General features: G+C 43.0%; 1 protein-coding gene across 12 annotated transcripts in view; it reads right to left on the bottom strand.

The window, feature by feature from the left end:
- EPB41L4A (erythrocyte membrane protein band 4.1 like 4A) overlaps positions 1-14,508 on the bottom strand; it is a 284,958-nt gene that overhangs the window by 27,011 nt on the left and 243,439 nt on the right. For 7 of the 12 annotated variants that reach the window (XM_069595261.1, XM_069595266.1, XM_069595265.1 and 4 more), the window contains 2 exons: positions 6,829-6,876; positions 5,664-5,741 (listed from right to left, as the gene is read on the bottom strand). In XM_069595261.1, the coding sequence (XP_069451362.1) occupies positions 5,664-5,741; positions 6,829-6,876 (126 nt within the window). The remainder of the gene's footprint in view (positions 1-5,663; positions 5,742-6,828; positions 6,877-14,508) is intronic. The other 5 variants (XM_069595264.1, XM_069595269.1, XM_069595268.1 and 2 more) reach the window with 1 other exon arrangement.

Genomic DNA, 14,508 nt, shown 5'->3' with positions numbered 1-14,508 from the left:
CAGTAATGTTTTGTTTTGTTTTATGATTCTAACAACAACAAGACCCTACCAAGGCCATGATCTAGACCTGCCTGCCTCAGCCACATCATCCCTGTTAGCCGCAGTGCCACAGAGGATGGTTTCTTACTTTTCTCAGAAAAATAATATAAAAGACTTTGTGGAACCCATTTAAAATACTTCAAACCATCTTAATCCATTATTCAGATACAGATTCTGAGACACCTAAAAAGCAGGGGGAAACTCTACCATTTGTGGCAGGATAAACTCACAGGCTAGAAACACTGGCCTCTTTGTTGTTAAAGGGAGCGGCCCCCACTCTGTGGATACAATGGGGACTTCAGGTAACACTGAGCAGCACTGAGCATTCTCATCAGTCGAATGCAGGGCTCTTTCTGCTTTCAAAGCACATCCATTATCTCAGATCTTCACAAACCTCATGAGGTAGGCAGGGCCGGGATGATCCCATTTAGCATGTAAGAAAATTAAAACTCGAGAGGGTAAAGGAACCAGCTTCTAGGCCCGGAGCTCTTCAAAGCAGGGCCAGACTCATAATGCACGGCCCCTCCTTTGTTCTGTGCTCTGTTTCGCCCACACGCACGCACACGTGTGCATACATACCGCCTCCTGTACATAATTCATGCGATTATGAGGCAAACGGCTCAGAATGAAATTTGGGAAAGGTCCAAATGGCCCCCTGTTGCCAATTTATTCTAGTCCTGTTCTTACCCCCAGCTTCTCTCATTTTTCTTACTCTTTTAATTTTCGCCAGGCTCCAGAGTTACTTCCACTTTTATGCTTATGCAAAAAACACCAGACTGGTTCTCTGCCTCACTGCCCCCTACCTCCTCCAAATCTCCCACTTCAAATCCTAAAAGCCTAGCAACACATCAAAGCTAATGACTGAGTAATCTACAGATCCCAGTGAATGCCTAAAGGAGAGCTGATTTTCATCAACAGCACAAAGGATATTTTGCAGACCAGTTCCTTTGAATGTGAAGGATATTTTATTAAGCTCAAGGTATTTTCAGAGAAAGCTGGCTTATGAAAGGCTTCACTGTGATAGATCTACTTCTTAGGTCCTCCTTCAACATGCTCTGTGGGCAAGTCCCAAGCACGGCCCAGGGGTTCAAATCCACAAAGGAGGAGCCAACTGACCCTTCTGATTTTACGTGCAAGATTCAAAATTCTAACTAGTGAAAACTAATGCAATCTAATACTCACAAAGATCATAAATTTAATGCTTCTCTATACTTGGTAGGTTTCTAATTTGATTAATTTAATTGAACCAATTTTTTCACAAATCGGTATAGGAAAGTTAGTAATCTCAAAAGAAATTTGCAGCCTTTTAGATTTCAACCTTACCAGTGAACTAAAATATCAACTCCATTTCGCAATTTCAATCTATCTTTCACTATTTAGATCATAATGACCACTGTCTAACTTTTTGGAGATCAGATACCCTCTTAAGAATCTGATTAAATCTACAGACTCTTATCACCAGAAAATTGTATGCTTGCAAACAGAGAATTTTACATTAAATTGCTTGAGATTATGATACCCCTAAAACCTACCCATCAATTAAAGGATAAAAAAGCCTGGTCTGAAAATACAAATGTGTAGATCGGGAAGATGGGGAAATGGAGGACAAAGTTAAAAGAAAAGTGGAGAAGGCTAGAAAGAGGGTGTAGGAGAGGTCGGGACAGCCAAGGAAGAGGCAGCGACACCAACATGAGATATCCAGCTCGGTCTGCCACAGTGCTCTCACCTCTTACAGCTCAGTTAGTCTCTGCAGTAAGTCAAGAAAACAGATCAGGCAGTACACACAGCATTTTCAGGATGAGAAAGCTAAGTTTAAATTGGTTAAATGGTTGCCCAAGGTCAAACAGCAGGACATGGCAGAACCAAAACCCTGACCCACTCCCTTAGGGTTTTATTTTTGCTTTTCTTTTTTTTTTGGACATTTTATCACTGGTTCCTAAACCGAGACAGATGTCAGAGAGGACAAGAAAGAAAGAGTGAGAAAGAAGCTAAGAAAAGAAAAGAATGGGGGGACTTGGGTGAGGGAAAATAATGCAATGGAGTAAAAAAGGCAGAGAGGAGGAGAGATGGAGGCAAAGGTGTGCACAGAGACACCACCAGGCTTCCCGGGTGGCTCAGACGGTAAAGCGTCTGCCTACAGTGTGGGAGACCTGGGTTCGACCTCTGGGTCAGGCAGATCCCCTGGAGAAGGAAATAGCGACCCACTCCAGCACTCTTGCCTGGAAAATCCCATGGACGGAGGAGCCGGGCAGGCTACAGTCCATGGGGTCACAAAGAGTCAGACACGACTGAGCGACTTCACTCACTAGGGACACTGAGAGGAAAATAAGGACTCTGTCATCTTAGATGTTATGACAAGAAACTGTTCCAACTTCCAGCTAATTATACAGAGAAAAAAAAAACTGCTTTCTCAAACCTCAAAATCTGGAAAACTGTAGGTACCCATGCAGATTATGAAAACAGTAAAAAGACAACTAAAGTAAAAGAGGATTAAGAAATATATAAACAATTTCCCAAACAAAGGAGGCTTAAGCCTCTGCTGTTGCAAATTCTGTGGAATGATACCCTGCAGTTACTGCCCAGTCCTCACCCATCTGGCCTCACTAGCTCTCGACCCAAAGCTAACAGAGGAAGTTACTTATCTACAGTCATGTTTCTCTAAAATTGAATCTAAACAACATCCTTGTTTCTAATACTAGCCTTCCAGAGTCAGTGTGGATTATGATTTTTTCCATGTTTGTTCGAAGCCACAACCGCTGCCTTGAATAAAGCTGATTTGTAACACTGTCTTGTTAACTTGCGCGACTCCTCACACAAAATGAGAGAGACTGGAACTGTTATCTATGGGAGCAGCAAAGCAGCTTGAGCTCCCAACAGGCAGACCCTGTGACAAAACAGTATTGACACAGCATTGTCTTGAACCTAATGTGAGAGACTCTCCTTATGTTGAAAAAGCAAACAAGGAAACAAACAACAACAACAGAAACTGCAACAACAGCAAGAGGCAGTGGCAGAGGAAATAACATCCTGAAGACCACACGCGGTCTCCAGAACGTCTCTCCGGAGAGAGTCTCTCCAGAGCTCCACTGGACACATCATGGGCTTCAAAACGGTGCTTGAAAAGCTAATGTGCACAGTCTTTGCCCTTCTGCCCCAGGCTACAGTTCCCATGGGGAGAGAGGAAAATGGGGTGTCTCAGGTGCAGGCTCTGACTTCCAAAGTGAGAAAGCATCGGAGCTGAATTTAGAGACCTTGCTGGCAGGAAGAAGAAAATCAGCGTGTTCAAGACTCACTTTGCCCCCACAGAGTCGGACACGACTGAAGAGACTTACAGCAGCAGCAGGGTTACCAGAGTCCTTTACTAAAAGCACAAAGGATGCTGGTGAGAGCTTGGCTGGGTCACTCTGCTGATGGAAATAAGAAAAGGCAACTGAGGCTGAAGAGATTCAGTCTCTCCCCCAAAGTTGAAAGTCAGACATTATTAGACAACCCTTCATTACAGACACAAGACATATTGGGACTATTAGCAGGGCCACAGTATAAATATTCAGACCCACATATCCCAAGGTAGAGTGAGTGGGTTCTGGCAAGATTTTAAAGGCTGATAATGGGATGGAGTGGGTAGTGGCAGCACTGCGTCCTGGGGACGTGGCCCCTGGGGCAGAGTCCTGTGCAGCACCACCCCGCACGCTGAGCCTCCAGCAGGATTCTCAGGCATGGGATTAGCCCTGCAAGACCTGCTGCTTCCTTCGCCCACTTTCGCTGTGCCTGAGAGCCAGACTCCAGACCTCATCTTCTACAGACACAGCCACCCTGTGTAAGCCCAGGGCAGTATCTCTACAGTTAGAGGAAATTATTTTTGCAAGTCTTTCTGTCAGTGTGCTTTGAAAGCAATTTCTCATTAATAGCCTTATAAAGTACTTTAGCACTTAAACATTCAGAACCACCATCATTCTAAAATATACTATTTATACAGTACAAAAAAGCCAATCTGAAAAATTGTTGATGAAACTGAGGTAGAGGCAGAAAACACCTATTAAGAATATGAAAGCCAGTGCTTCTAGATCAGTAATGAGCTATTTAGGAATTTGCTGGCAACGTTTAAATAGTGTTTCATTTTAACAGCAAATGTCAACTTGGCACTTCTGGCTCAAAAAGACACTGTTCTTAAATAGGCTGGCTCTGAGAAGCTGAGAATAGCGCACCAGGCCCTGGTCCATAGGGTCGCAAAGAGAGGGGCTAAAGCAACCTCGCATGCACAAACTCAGAATACACCCAGCAGAACAGAAATATATTTGTTAAGACATTGGCTTGATAAGTAGGTCCATAGAGATGGGGGAGGTGTTTTTCAGTTTGATTTGTGTTGTCTGTGCAGAAATACTGGATTTTAGAGTGGGAAGAGGGTACCTGAGGGAAAGCTACCGTCCACACGTAGGTTTTTACAGATGAAGAAATTGGGATCATTTCCTTGAGATACTGTCCTAACACATTGAGATCTCACGTCTATCAAGAAGGCTCAACACAGAAAGTTTTCCTAAGAAAGTGGTCCACTCTCACAGTGCTGGCTGAGCAGCTATTACACAGGTGTTGTAGTTAGAGAGGGATGATTCAGTGCATGCCACGCACAGGGGCTCTGAGCACGGAACAAGGACCCTGGAGATCGTCTCACGCAGCTTCCTCAGCAGGAGACAGCCCAGAAGAAGCAGCCCCGCCAGAGTCCATGTCAGAGGGGCACGGGTGTCCCCATGGTGGCGCCGTGGTGTTTGGGGGCCAGGTGCCCCATTGTGGAGTGCTGCCATGCAGGTTATAGGGAGTTCAGCAGCAGCCCTAGTTGGCAGCAATCCCCCAGCATGACAGCCAGAAGCTTCCCAAAACAGTGCCAGATGTCCTCAGGGAAGAGAGGGAAAACAAACTGTCCCCAGCTGGGAACCACTGGATTAGAAACTGGCATAACCAATAACTAGATCCCTCAGCTCCCCAACCTGGCGTTCTCTCATCATGGATTACTTGTTTTCAAATAAATCTTTCAGAATTAGGAAGAACTGATTAAATCAATGCATTGTCATCATTAATATTGATTACATGTCAAATCATGTTACTAACATGCTCTTAAGACTAAGTCCTAAAAATATGAATTAATTGCATTTACCCATCTAATTGTGTGTGCCTGGCACAAGTATAAACACATTTGCATTTACATACACATAAGACTAAAAGTAGGCAACTATGAGTGTCTTGGTTTTTGGTTGGGCAAAGAATAATGATGTCATGTTAAAAGACACTTCAGGGAGAAATCTCTCTACAAATGATAACATTTCTTACCACTCTTAGGCAAATTCACTACATGTTGTACCTAAATATAGATCATTGCTTTTTTTTTTTTTAATTAACAAGAAGGAACATCACTGTCAAACTGTTTAATCATCTTATTATAAAGATAAGAAACTCAGTTCAAAGAGCTGAGGTTTCCTAAAACAGTACTTCAGAACCATTCCAGATTTCTTCTTAAATGCAGCTGAGAAAAATCAGGTGTGAAAATTCATAGGACACACAGGTTCTACAATCAGTGGCAGCTGCTGATTTCAGTGGCTGATTTCCTGCTAACTATCATATTCCAACATTACCTGTTTCTCTTTTTCCGGTGCTCTCTGTTAGAATTTTCTGATTCACTACCACTGCTTGTGTTACAGCGTGAGCGTGACCTGAAAAGAAAAAAAGAGGAAAAAAAACCATAGTTATGACAAATGAAAAATTCCAGAAAGGTTCATGTAGGTTCTTCAGAATTAATTTTGCAATCAAATTACCAATTCAAACATAAGTAGTTGTCACAGCCCTCTCCCAATCAGTTTCTCAGTTCAGCTAGCCATCTGAATGTCTACAGAAATGTGGAAGCAGACTAAAGTAAATGTCACCATGCTCCTAGAAAGGACCACAGAATCAAGTGCTTTCAACAGAACTCTGAGGTAGAAAAGCTGTAAGTCCCTGGGGTGGATGAAATATGGACTCAAAGTCCTGTCAAACCCCTACCCCCACGAAGAGAGGGAGAGCTTATTTCCACCCCCCTTGAATCTGTGCTGGTCCTACGACTGATTTTTCCAACAGAAGGAGGTGGAAGGGATACTCTGCCAGTTCCAGGACTATCTCTTAACAGAGCTGGCAGCTTCTGCTTCTTCCCAGCCACCTAGGTTAACCGGGTACAGAGATCATGGAGAGAGAGTTCCCAGGCGGACAGCCATTCTGCCAGGGGCCAGTTAAACTAGCTAACAAACTGCCGCTCAATCAATAGAATCATATAAGACATATACGGTTGTTGTTATATCCAACCACCCAGGTCTGGATGGTTTTACTGTAGCCAGAGATAAGCGAGGGACTTCCCGGACAGCCCAGTGGTCAAGACTCCATGCTTCCACTGCAGGGGGAAATGGGTTCGATCCCTGGTCAGGGAACTAAGATCCCAAGTGCCACTGTGTGGTGTGGCCAAAAAGAAAAACTGAAAGAAAGAGAATAGAAAAGAAAAAAAGAAAGAGAGAGATAATGGAGATAGCTCCTCTAAGACAAAAAGGAGCAGGAAAAAAAGAGAGAGAAACTCCTAAAGATGTTAAGGAATGGAAGACTGAGAACCAGTTGCAGCCAAAATTGTTATTTCAAAGTTTAAAAAATTGCAATATCCTTAAAGCAGCCACTAATAAAACCAAACATTTCCCACACTCTCGCCTCAGGTCTGAGCTGTGCTGACCTGCTAAGCCCTTTCCCTCTCCCTCGACCCTCCTTCCCTCTTGGCTTTTTTACCTCCTCCTTTGCTTTAGATCTGAATCTTCACCACTGTTATGGGCTTTCCTATGGGGTGGGGGGGTGGGGGTAAGAAAAAAAGAATTCATTCAGGAGGACAGAAAATCATCTACTGGCTAAGGAAAGCATACCAGAATGAGTTCTACTTCAGTTAATGCACACTGCACAGTCATCCATTCACATCAGTCACCAAACACACGAGTCACACATACAGGCCCAGCTCTACAACAGATCCCAGAAACGATACCAGCTGGCCTCAAGAAGCCATCAGGCTAGCAGGGGCTACAAACAGTCCATAGGTAATTATGCACACTTATCTGTGTCTGTAATTATCTATTAAGTAATTAACAGATATAACAGTAATTATCTGTTAAGTTCCACTCATCCAATAACAGAGTTCAACTGTAGCGCCCAGATCTGCAATTGAAACAGAGCACTAACCTACTTAGGCCCACCAAATCTAACCTGCCTCACTTGCTTTTAGTTGATTTTAAACTAACCACTCCCTAGCTTCCTTATGGATAACACCTCTGATGTATGGGTCACTATAGTAATGGTTGCTTACATTGTTTTTCAGGAATGTGGAGTTAGTTCTTGCCCAGTTCAAACTGGTTGAAACCACTGACCATTCAACCGGCCCCGCCTGAGTATCAGACGGATGATCTTTTGATGCTAGAGGGCCAAAACCTCTACCCTCAGAATACACTAACTCTGCCATTTTCTGAACAGTTGCCATGAAGAACCATGAAGCTCGACCACTCTTGCAGAAACCGAGTACCTCCCTCTTCTTACCTCAGTCACCTCTCCCCACGCCTCACAGACCCTTCCTCTTTATCCTATAAATATCCCTAAATCTGATCTTCAGGGAGACAAGTTTTAGATTTGTTCTCCCATCAACTTGCTTGGTTATCTTGTGAATAAATGATTTCCCTGCTGCAAACCTTGGCATTTCAATGTCTGGCTTGCTGCAAGTTAGGCAAACAAACTCAATTCCATAACACAATCTACCAGGCCAAGTTCTGCCATAATCTGATGTCAGCTCTCACCTGAATGCCATTTCCAACATCCCAGCCTCCACGTCCCTTGTCATCTTCCCTAAGGACCTCTTTACTGCAACTCAGCAACCCTATCAGGGTCACACTTTGGACTTTATTATCTGTAACCACCTGCAAAAACCTTGCTCTCTAACCTCAGTCTCCTCTCCTTCCTGAAGACCACTTCCTATTTACCTTCAAACAGCTTCAGTGGGGCACCCTGCTAAATGTGTGAGTTCTGTAGTCCTGAATGTGAATCCCGTCCCATCTGATGATAAGCAGTGTGATTTAAACACAAGACTTCTCTCCTGAGCCTCAGTTTGAATAGTACTTCCCACACAGGGTTGTTACGGCTTCCCTGGTGGCTCAGAGGTTAGAGCATCTGCCTGCAATGCGGGAGACCTGGGTTCGATTCCTGGGTTGGGAAAGTCCCCTGGAGAAGGAAATGGCAACCCACTCCAGTGTTCTTGCCTGGAGAATCCCATGGACAGGGGAGCCTGGTGGGCTACAGTCCACGGGGTCACAAAGAGTCGGACATGACTGAGCAACTTCACTTCACTTCACTTCAATTCACACAGGGTTGTTATGAGGATAAAATGAATCAATATACTTAAAATGCACACAGTAGGGCCTGGCCCACTCTAAGCACTCAATAAATGTTGGCTACTACCACTGTTGCTTCTTCAATGACTTCCATTCTACCTTTCTGTGACCTCAGTAGTACTGTCTATCAACCTTGCAACTTTCTGTCAGCTAACTTTTATTTCCTGCCTGACTCAGTTTGGATTTTCATCATCACAATAAGATGTATGCCAATACTTGAAACTTCCTCTGATTGTGTTTTTTTGTTCAGTCTTTATGACAAAACTCCAAAGTGGGTGAATCCAACTCTCCAGGTTCTTTGGGCCAGCCCTCAAAAGCTGGCAAGCAGTGCTAGATGAGGTTACATAAAAAGGCATGTTAACTACACCACAAATCCATGTGCATACTCTCAGATCTACAACATGGCCCAGCAATCCTACCACCCTTCTCTGATCTAAGAACTCTCAGGTTCTTCAAAGCGCTTTCAACCTCCTTTCACCTGGCAGCGCTCTGACTCACTGCACCGCGGCTGCAGCAAATGACTGTGTGTTCTCCTTCCACAGCAAAAAGTAGCGAGCCATTGGATGGGAACTCTTTCCTTTTCCTGTTACCCCAAATAGAACTCACCCACGTCACCCTCTCTTGTGCGGAAGTGCCCCTACAACTAAGGTCAACCCGCCCAGCTGTGCTGTGCGGCCCCCGCTGCCTTTTACCTCCTCGGCGACTGCCACTAACCACGTCTTGTCTCTCACTTATGTTCACCGTGTCCTCAGAGCCGAGTCTCTTTCCCAGCCTTTCACATTCCCAAGTCTTTCCTGCTCAAACATACACACACCTACTTTGACTCCACATCCCCCGCGACTTTCTGCCCAGTCTCTCTCCTCTCCTTCAAGCCACACTTCTTGAGCGAGGCCTCTTTCTTGCTTTTGGGCTCCATGTCCTTATCCTTTGTTACGTGTGCCTTTCCGATCTAGGCAGGGCAGATGTGACTCCTTTAACGCCACATCCACAACTTTCATTCTCCCACCTTCCCAACATAATTATATCAAATAACATAATGTTGATAGAACTGTTCATTGTAAACACAATTACATAACTATTGTTCACAGATGACTGATCTAAACAGTGTTTTAGGAATACAATTTCTTGTATAGGTTTAAATTTTCCTTAGAGATGGTAACTGCCTAGTTTTCTACTTAAGCTGCTTGCTTAGTTTTCCTCGTACTTCTCACTAATACTGTATCCCATCTCTGAGAGAGCTGCACAACTCGTCCTGAGATGGATAAATACACAGATAATCTGCACGTTCCATGTAAATCCCTTCTGGAGCACTCTGCCCCACTACTCACACTGGACAGTTTGCTGTCTAGCACTGCTGCATAGATGGCCCTTCACCCTGAGCCACGGAATTTCTTTTGCACCTTTGATGAATCCCATAGTCTTACGTCTCATGGTCTCTTGTCATGACAGCTATATATTCATACACACACACACACACACATATATATATACATACTCATATTTAAGTCACTTCAGTCATGTCTGACTCTTTGGAACACTATGTACCGTAGCCTGCCAGGCTCCTCTGTCCATGGGATTCTCTAGGCAAGAATACCAAAGTGGGTCACCATGCCCTCCTCCAGGGGACCTTCCTGACCTAGGGACTGAACCCGTGTTTCTTACATCTCGTGCATTGGCAGGTGAGTTCTTTACCACTAGCGCCACCTGGGAAGCCCATACACACTATATATATATATCTCAGTTCAGTTCAGTCGCTCAGTCGTGTCCAACTCTTTGCAACCACATGAACTGCAGCACACCAGGCCTCCCTGGCCATCACCAACTCACAGAGTTTACTCAAACTCATTTCCATTGGGTCAGTGATGCCATACAACCATCTCATCCTCTGTTGTCCCCTTCTCCTCCCACCTTCAATCTTTCCCAGCATCAGGGTCTTTTCCAATGAGTCAGCTCTTCGCATCAGGTAGCCAAAGTACTGGAGTTTCAGCTTCAGCATCAGTCCTTACAATGAACACCCAGGACTGATCTCCTTCAGGATAGACTGGTTGGGTCTCCTTGCAGTCCAAGGGACTTTTAAGAATGTTGGTGGAAATGCAAACTAGTACAGCCACTATGGAGAACAGTGTGGAGATTCCTTAAAAAATTGCAAATAGAACTACCTTATGACCCAGCAATCCCACTTCTGGGCATACACACCGAGGAAACCAGAATTGAAAGAGACACATGTACCCCAATGTTCATCGCAGCACTGTTTATAATAGCCAGGACATGGAAACAACCTAGATGTCCATCAGCAGATGAATGGATAAGAAAGCTGTGGTACATATACACAATGGAGTATTACTCAGCGGTTAAAAAGAATTCATTTGAATCAGTTCTGATGAGATGGATGAAACTGGAGCCGATTATACAGAGTGAAGTAAGCCAGAAAGAAAAACACCAATACAGTATACTAACACATATATATGGAATTTAGGAAGATGGCAATGACGACCCTGTATGCAAGACAGGGAAAGAGACACAGATGTGTATAATGGACTTTTGGACTCAGAGGGAGAGGGAGAGGGTGGGATGATTTGGGAGAATGACATTCTAACATGTATACTATCATGTGAATTGAATCGCCAGTCTATGTCTGACGCAGGATGCAGCATGCTTGGGGCTGGTGCATGGGGATGACCCAGAAAGATGTTCTGGGGAGGGAGGTGGGAGGGGGGGTCATGTTTGGGAATGCATGTAAGAATTAAAGATTTTAAAATTTAAAAAATAAAAAAAAAAAAAAAAAAAAAAAAAAGAGTCTTTTCCAACACCACAGATCAAAAGCATCCGTTCTTCGGTGCTCAGCTTTCTTTATAGTCCAACTCTCACATCCATACATGACTACTAGAAAAACCATAGCCCTGACTAGATGGACCTTTGTTGGCAAAGTAATGTCTCTGCTTTTGAATATGCTATCTAGGTTGGTCATAACTTTCCTTCCAAGGAGTAAGCGTCTTTTAATTTCATGGCTGCAGTCACCATTCTGCAGTGATTTTGGAACTCAAAAAAATAAAGTCTCTTACTGTCTCCACTGTTTCCTCATCTATTTGCCATGAAGTGATGGGACCAGATGACATGATCTTCGTTTTCTGAGTGTTGAGCTTTAAGCCAATTTTTTCACTCTCCTCTTTCACTTTCATCAAGAGGCTCTTTAGTTTTTCTTTGCTTTCTGCCATAAAGGTGGTGTCATCTGTGTATCTGAGGTTATTGATATTTCTCCCAGCAATCTTGATTCCAGCTTGTGCTTCATCCAGCCCAGCATTTCTCATGATGTACTCTGCATAGAGGTTAAATAAATAGAGTGACAATATACAGCCTTGACGTACTCCTTTCCTGATTTGGAACCAGTCTGGTGTTCCATGTCCAGTTCTAACTGTTGCTTCCTGACCTGGATACAGATTTCTCAAGAGGCAGGTCAGGTGGTCTGGTATTCCCATCTCTTTGAGAATTTTCCACAGTTTGTTGTGATCCACACAGTCAAAGGTTTTGGTGTAGTCAATAAAGCAGAAGTAGATGTTTTTCTGGAACTCTCTTGCTTTTTCAATGATCCAGCGGATGTTGGTAATTTGATCTCTGGTTCCTCTGCCTTTTCTAAAACCAGCTTGAACACCTGGAAGTTGACGGTTCACGTATTATTGAAGTCTGGCTTGGAGAATTTTAAGCATTACTTTACTAGCGTGCGAGATGAGTACAATTGTGCAGTAGTTTGAGCATTCTGTGTGTGTGTATATATATATATGCACATATATATGTATGTATGTATACACTAAATATACACAATATATATCTGTGCACAAATATATGTATGCATATTTTTGAGAATGAAATTTCTGACCATGTCTTCTTTATACACATATAATTTGGTTTATCTGGGCACAGAATCCTAAATTGAAACTAATCTTTCTTCAGCATTTGGAGGCTATGACTCATTATCTTCTTTCCCTGCTTTTGCTGTGAAGCAGTCCAAGCCCATCATATTTATTTGTCATGATCTGTGTTTTTTCCTCTCACAGTTTCCTTCCTGATGCCAATTTTTTAAAATTCTCTCTTGGTCTATAATGTTTTAATGATCTTGGTATGGATCTTACTTTTCAATTTACTATGCCAAATGCTCAGTGGGTTCTGTCTATGTATAAAGTTAAACCATTCCAATCTGGGATACTTTCTTATATTGTTTCTTTAATAGTTTCCTTTCTTGTAATTTTTGGGTTTTTTTCCCTCAGAAATTTCATTAGTCAAATGACTGATATTCAGGTTTGATCATAATAATCCTTATTTCCATGGATTTGTTTTGGTTCTACTTTGGGGAAGATTTCCTTAATTTATCTTCCAATTATTTAAAGTTCTACCCCACAAATTTAAAAGCTAAAAACTCTTATTCACTCTTTCAATACCACAGTTTCTACTTTTCTAAAGGTAATAAGTATATATTTTTTAGAAAATTTTGTTTCTTATACTGTCTCTATTTCCTGCGAGTTCCCCCCATACATACTTCTAATTCTTGGCTCAGTCTCTGTCTTTCCAAAGAGAAGCTATCCCCAAATGCTGGGTGATTATTCAGACACTGAAAAGACTGGACCCCTCTGGATGGTGCAGTGCATGGTAACAGACAGCCTCACTGCACTGCAGAGCTAATATGGGAAGTCTCGCCATTTCACTCGAGAATCTTTTGAAAGTTCCTATCAGTAGACCTTTTCCCTAATATCTTTCCATATCTTATAGGGAGAGTCTCTACTCTCATGCCTAGGAGATAGAAGCCTGGCTTCTAGCATTCTGGGAATGAGGACTTCAGTTCAGTTCAGTCACACAGTAGTGTCTGATTATTTGTGATCCCATCAATTGTAGCATGCCAGGCTTCCCTATCCACCTCACCAACTCCTGGAGCCTGCTCAAACTCATGCCCATCGAGTCGGTGATGCCATCCAACCATCTCATCCTCTGTCATCCCCTTCTCCTCCTGCCTTCAATCTTTCCCAACATCAGGGCCTTTTCCAATAAGTCAGTTCTTCCTATTAGGTGGCCAACATATCGGAGTTTCAGCTTCAGCATCAGTCCTTCCAATGAACATTCATGACTGATCTCCTTTAAGATGGATTGGTTGGATCTCCTTGCAATCCAAGGGACTCTTAAGACTCTTTGCCAACACCACAGTTCAAAAGCATCAATTCTTCAGTGCTCAGCTTTCTTTATAGTCCAGTTCTCACATCCATACATGACTACTGGAAAAACCATAGCTTTGACTAGACGGATCTTTGTTGGCAAAGTAATGTCTCTGCTTTTTAATATGCTATCTAGGTTGGTCATAACTTTTCCTCCAAGGAGCAAGCATCTTTCAATTTCATGGTTGCAGTCATGATCTTCAGTGATTTTGGAGCCCAAGAAAATAAAGTCTGTCATTGTTTCCATTGTTTCCCCATCTATTTGCCATGGAGTGATGGGACTGGATGCCATGATCTTTAGTTTTCTGACTGCTGAGTTTTAAGCCAATGTTTTCCCTCTCCTCTTTCACTTTCATCAAGAGGCTCTTTAGCTCCTCTTCACTTTCTGCCATAAAGGTGGTGTCATCTGTGTATCTGAGGTTACTGATATTTCTCCCAGCAATCTTGATTCCAGATCGTGCTTCATCCAGCATCTCGCAAGATGTACTCTGGATAGAAATTAAATAAGCAGGGTGATAATACACAGCCTTGAAGTACTCCTTTCCCAATTTTGCGCCAGTATGTTGTTCCACGATTTTTCACGTAGATATAATATCTCTGTCTCTTTTACAAGTTAACCCTCTTCAACTAAGGCAAATAAATGCTGAAGTTTCCCACAGCTCTGTCATTGCCTTGTCTTTGCACTCTATCTATAGTATCTATCTAGACAACCTCAACTCCATTTCATATTTCAACTAACATCTGTAAGAAATCTATATTTCAGTCCAGATAGCCAATCTAGCTCCTGACTTATATCAAACAATCCATGTAAATCCCTCACTTGGACTTCTCAATGGTACAACAAA

This window comes from Ovis canadensis, chromosome 7 (assembly GCF_042477335.2).
Source record: "Ovis canadensis isolate MfBH-ARS-UI-01 breed Bighorn chromosome 7, ARS-UI_OviCan_v2, whole genome shotgun sequence".
NCBI classification, from domain to species: Eukaryota; Metazoa; Chordata; class Mammalia; order Artiodactyla; family Bovidae; genus Ovis; species Ovis canadensis.
This window is presented reverse-complemented; position numbering and strand designations above follow the sequence as displayed.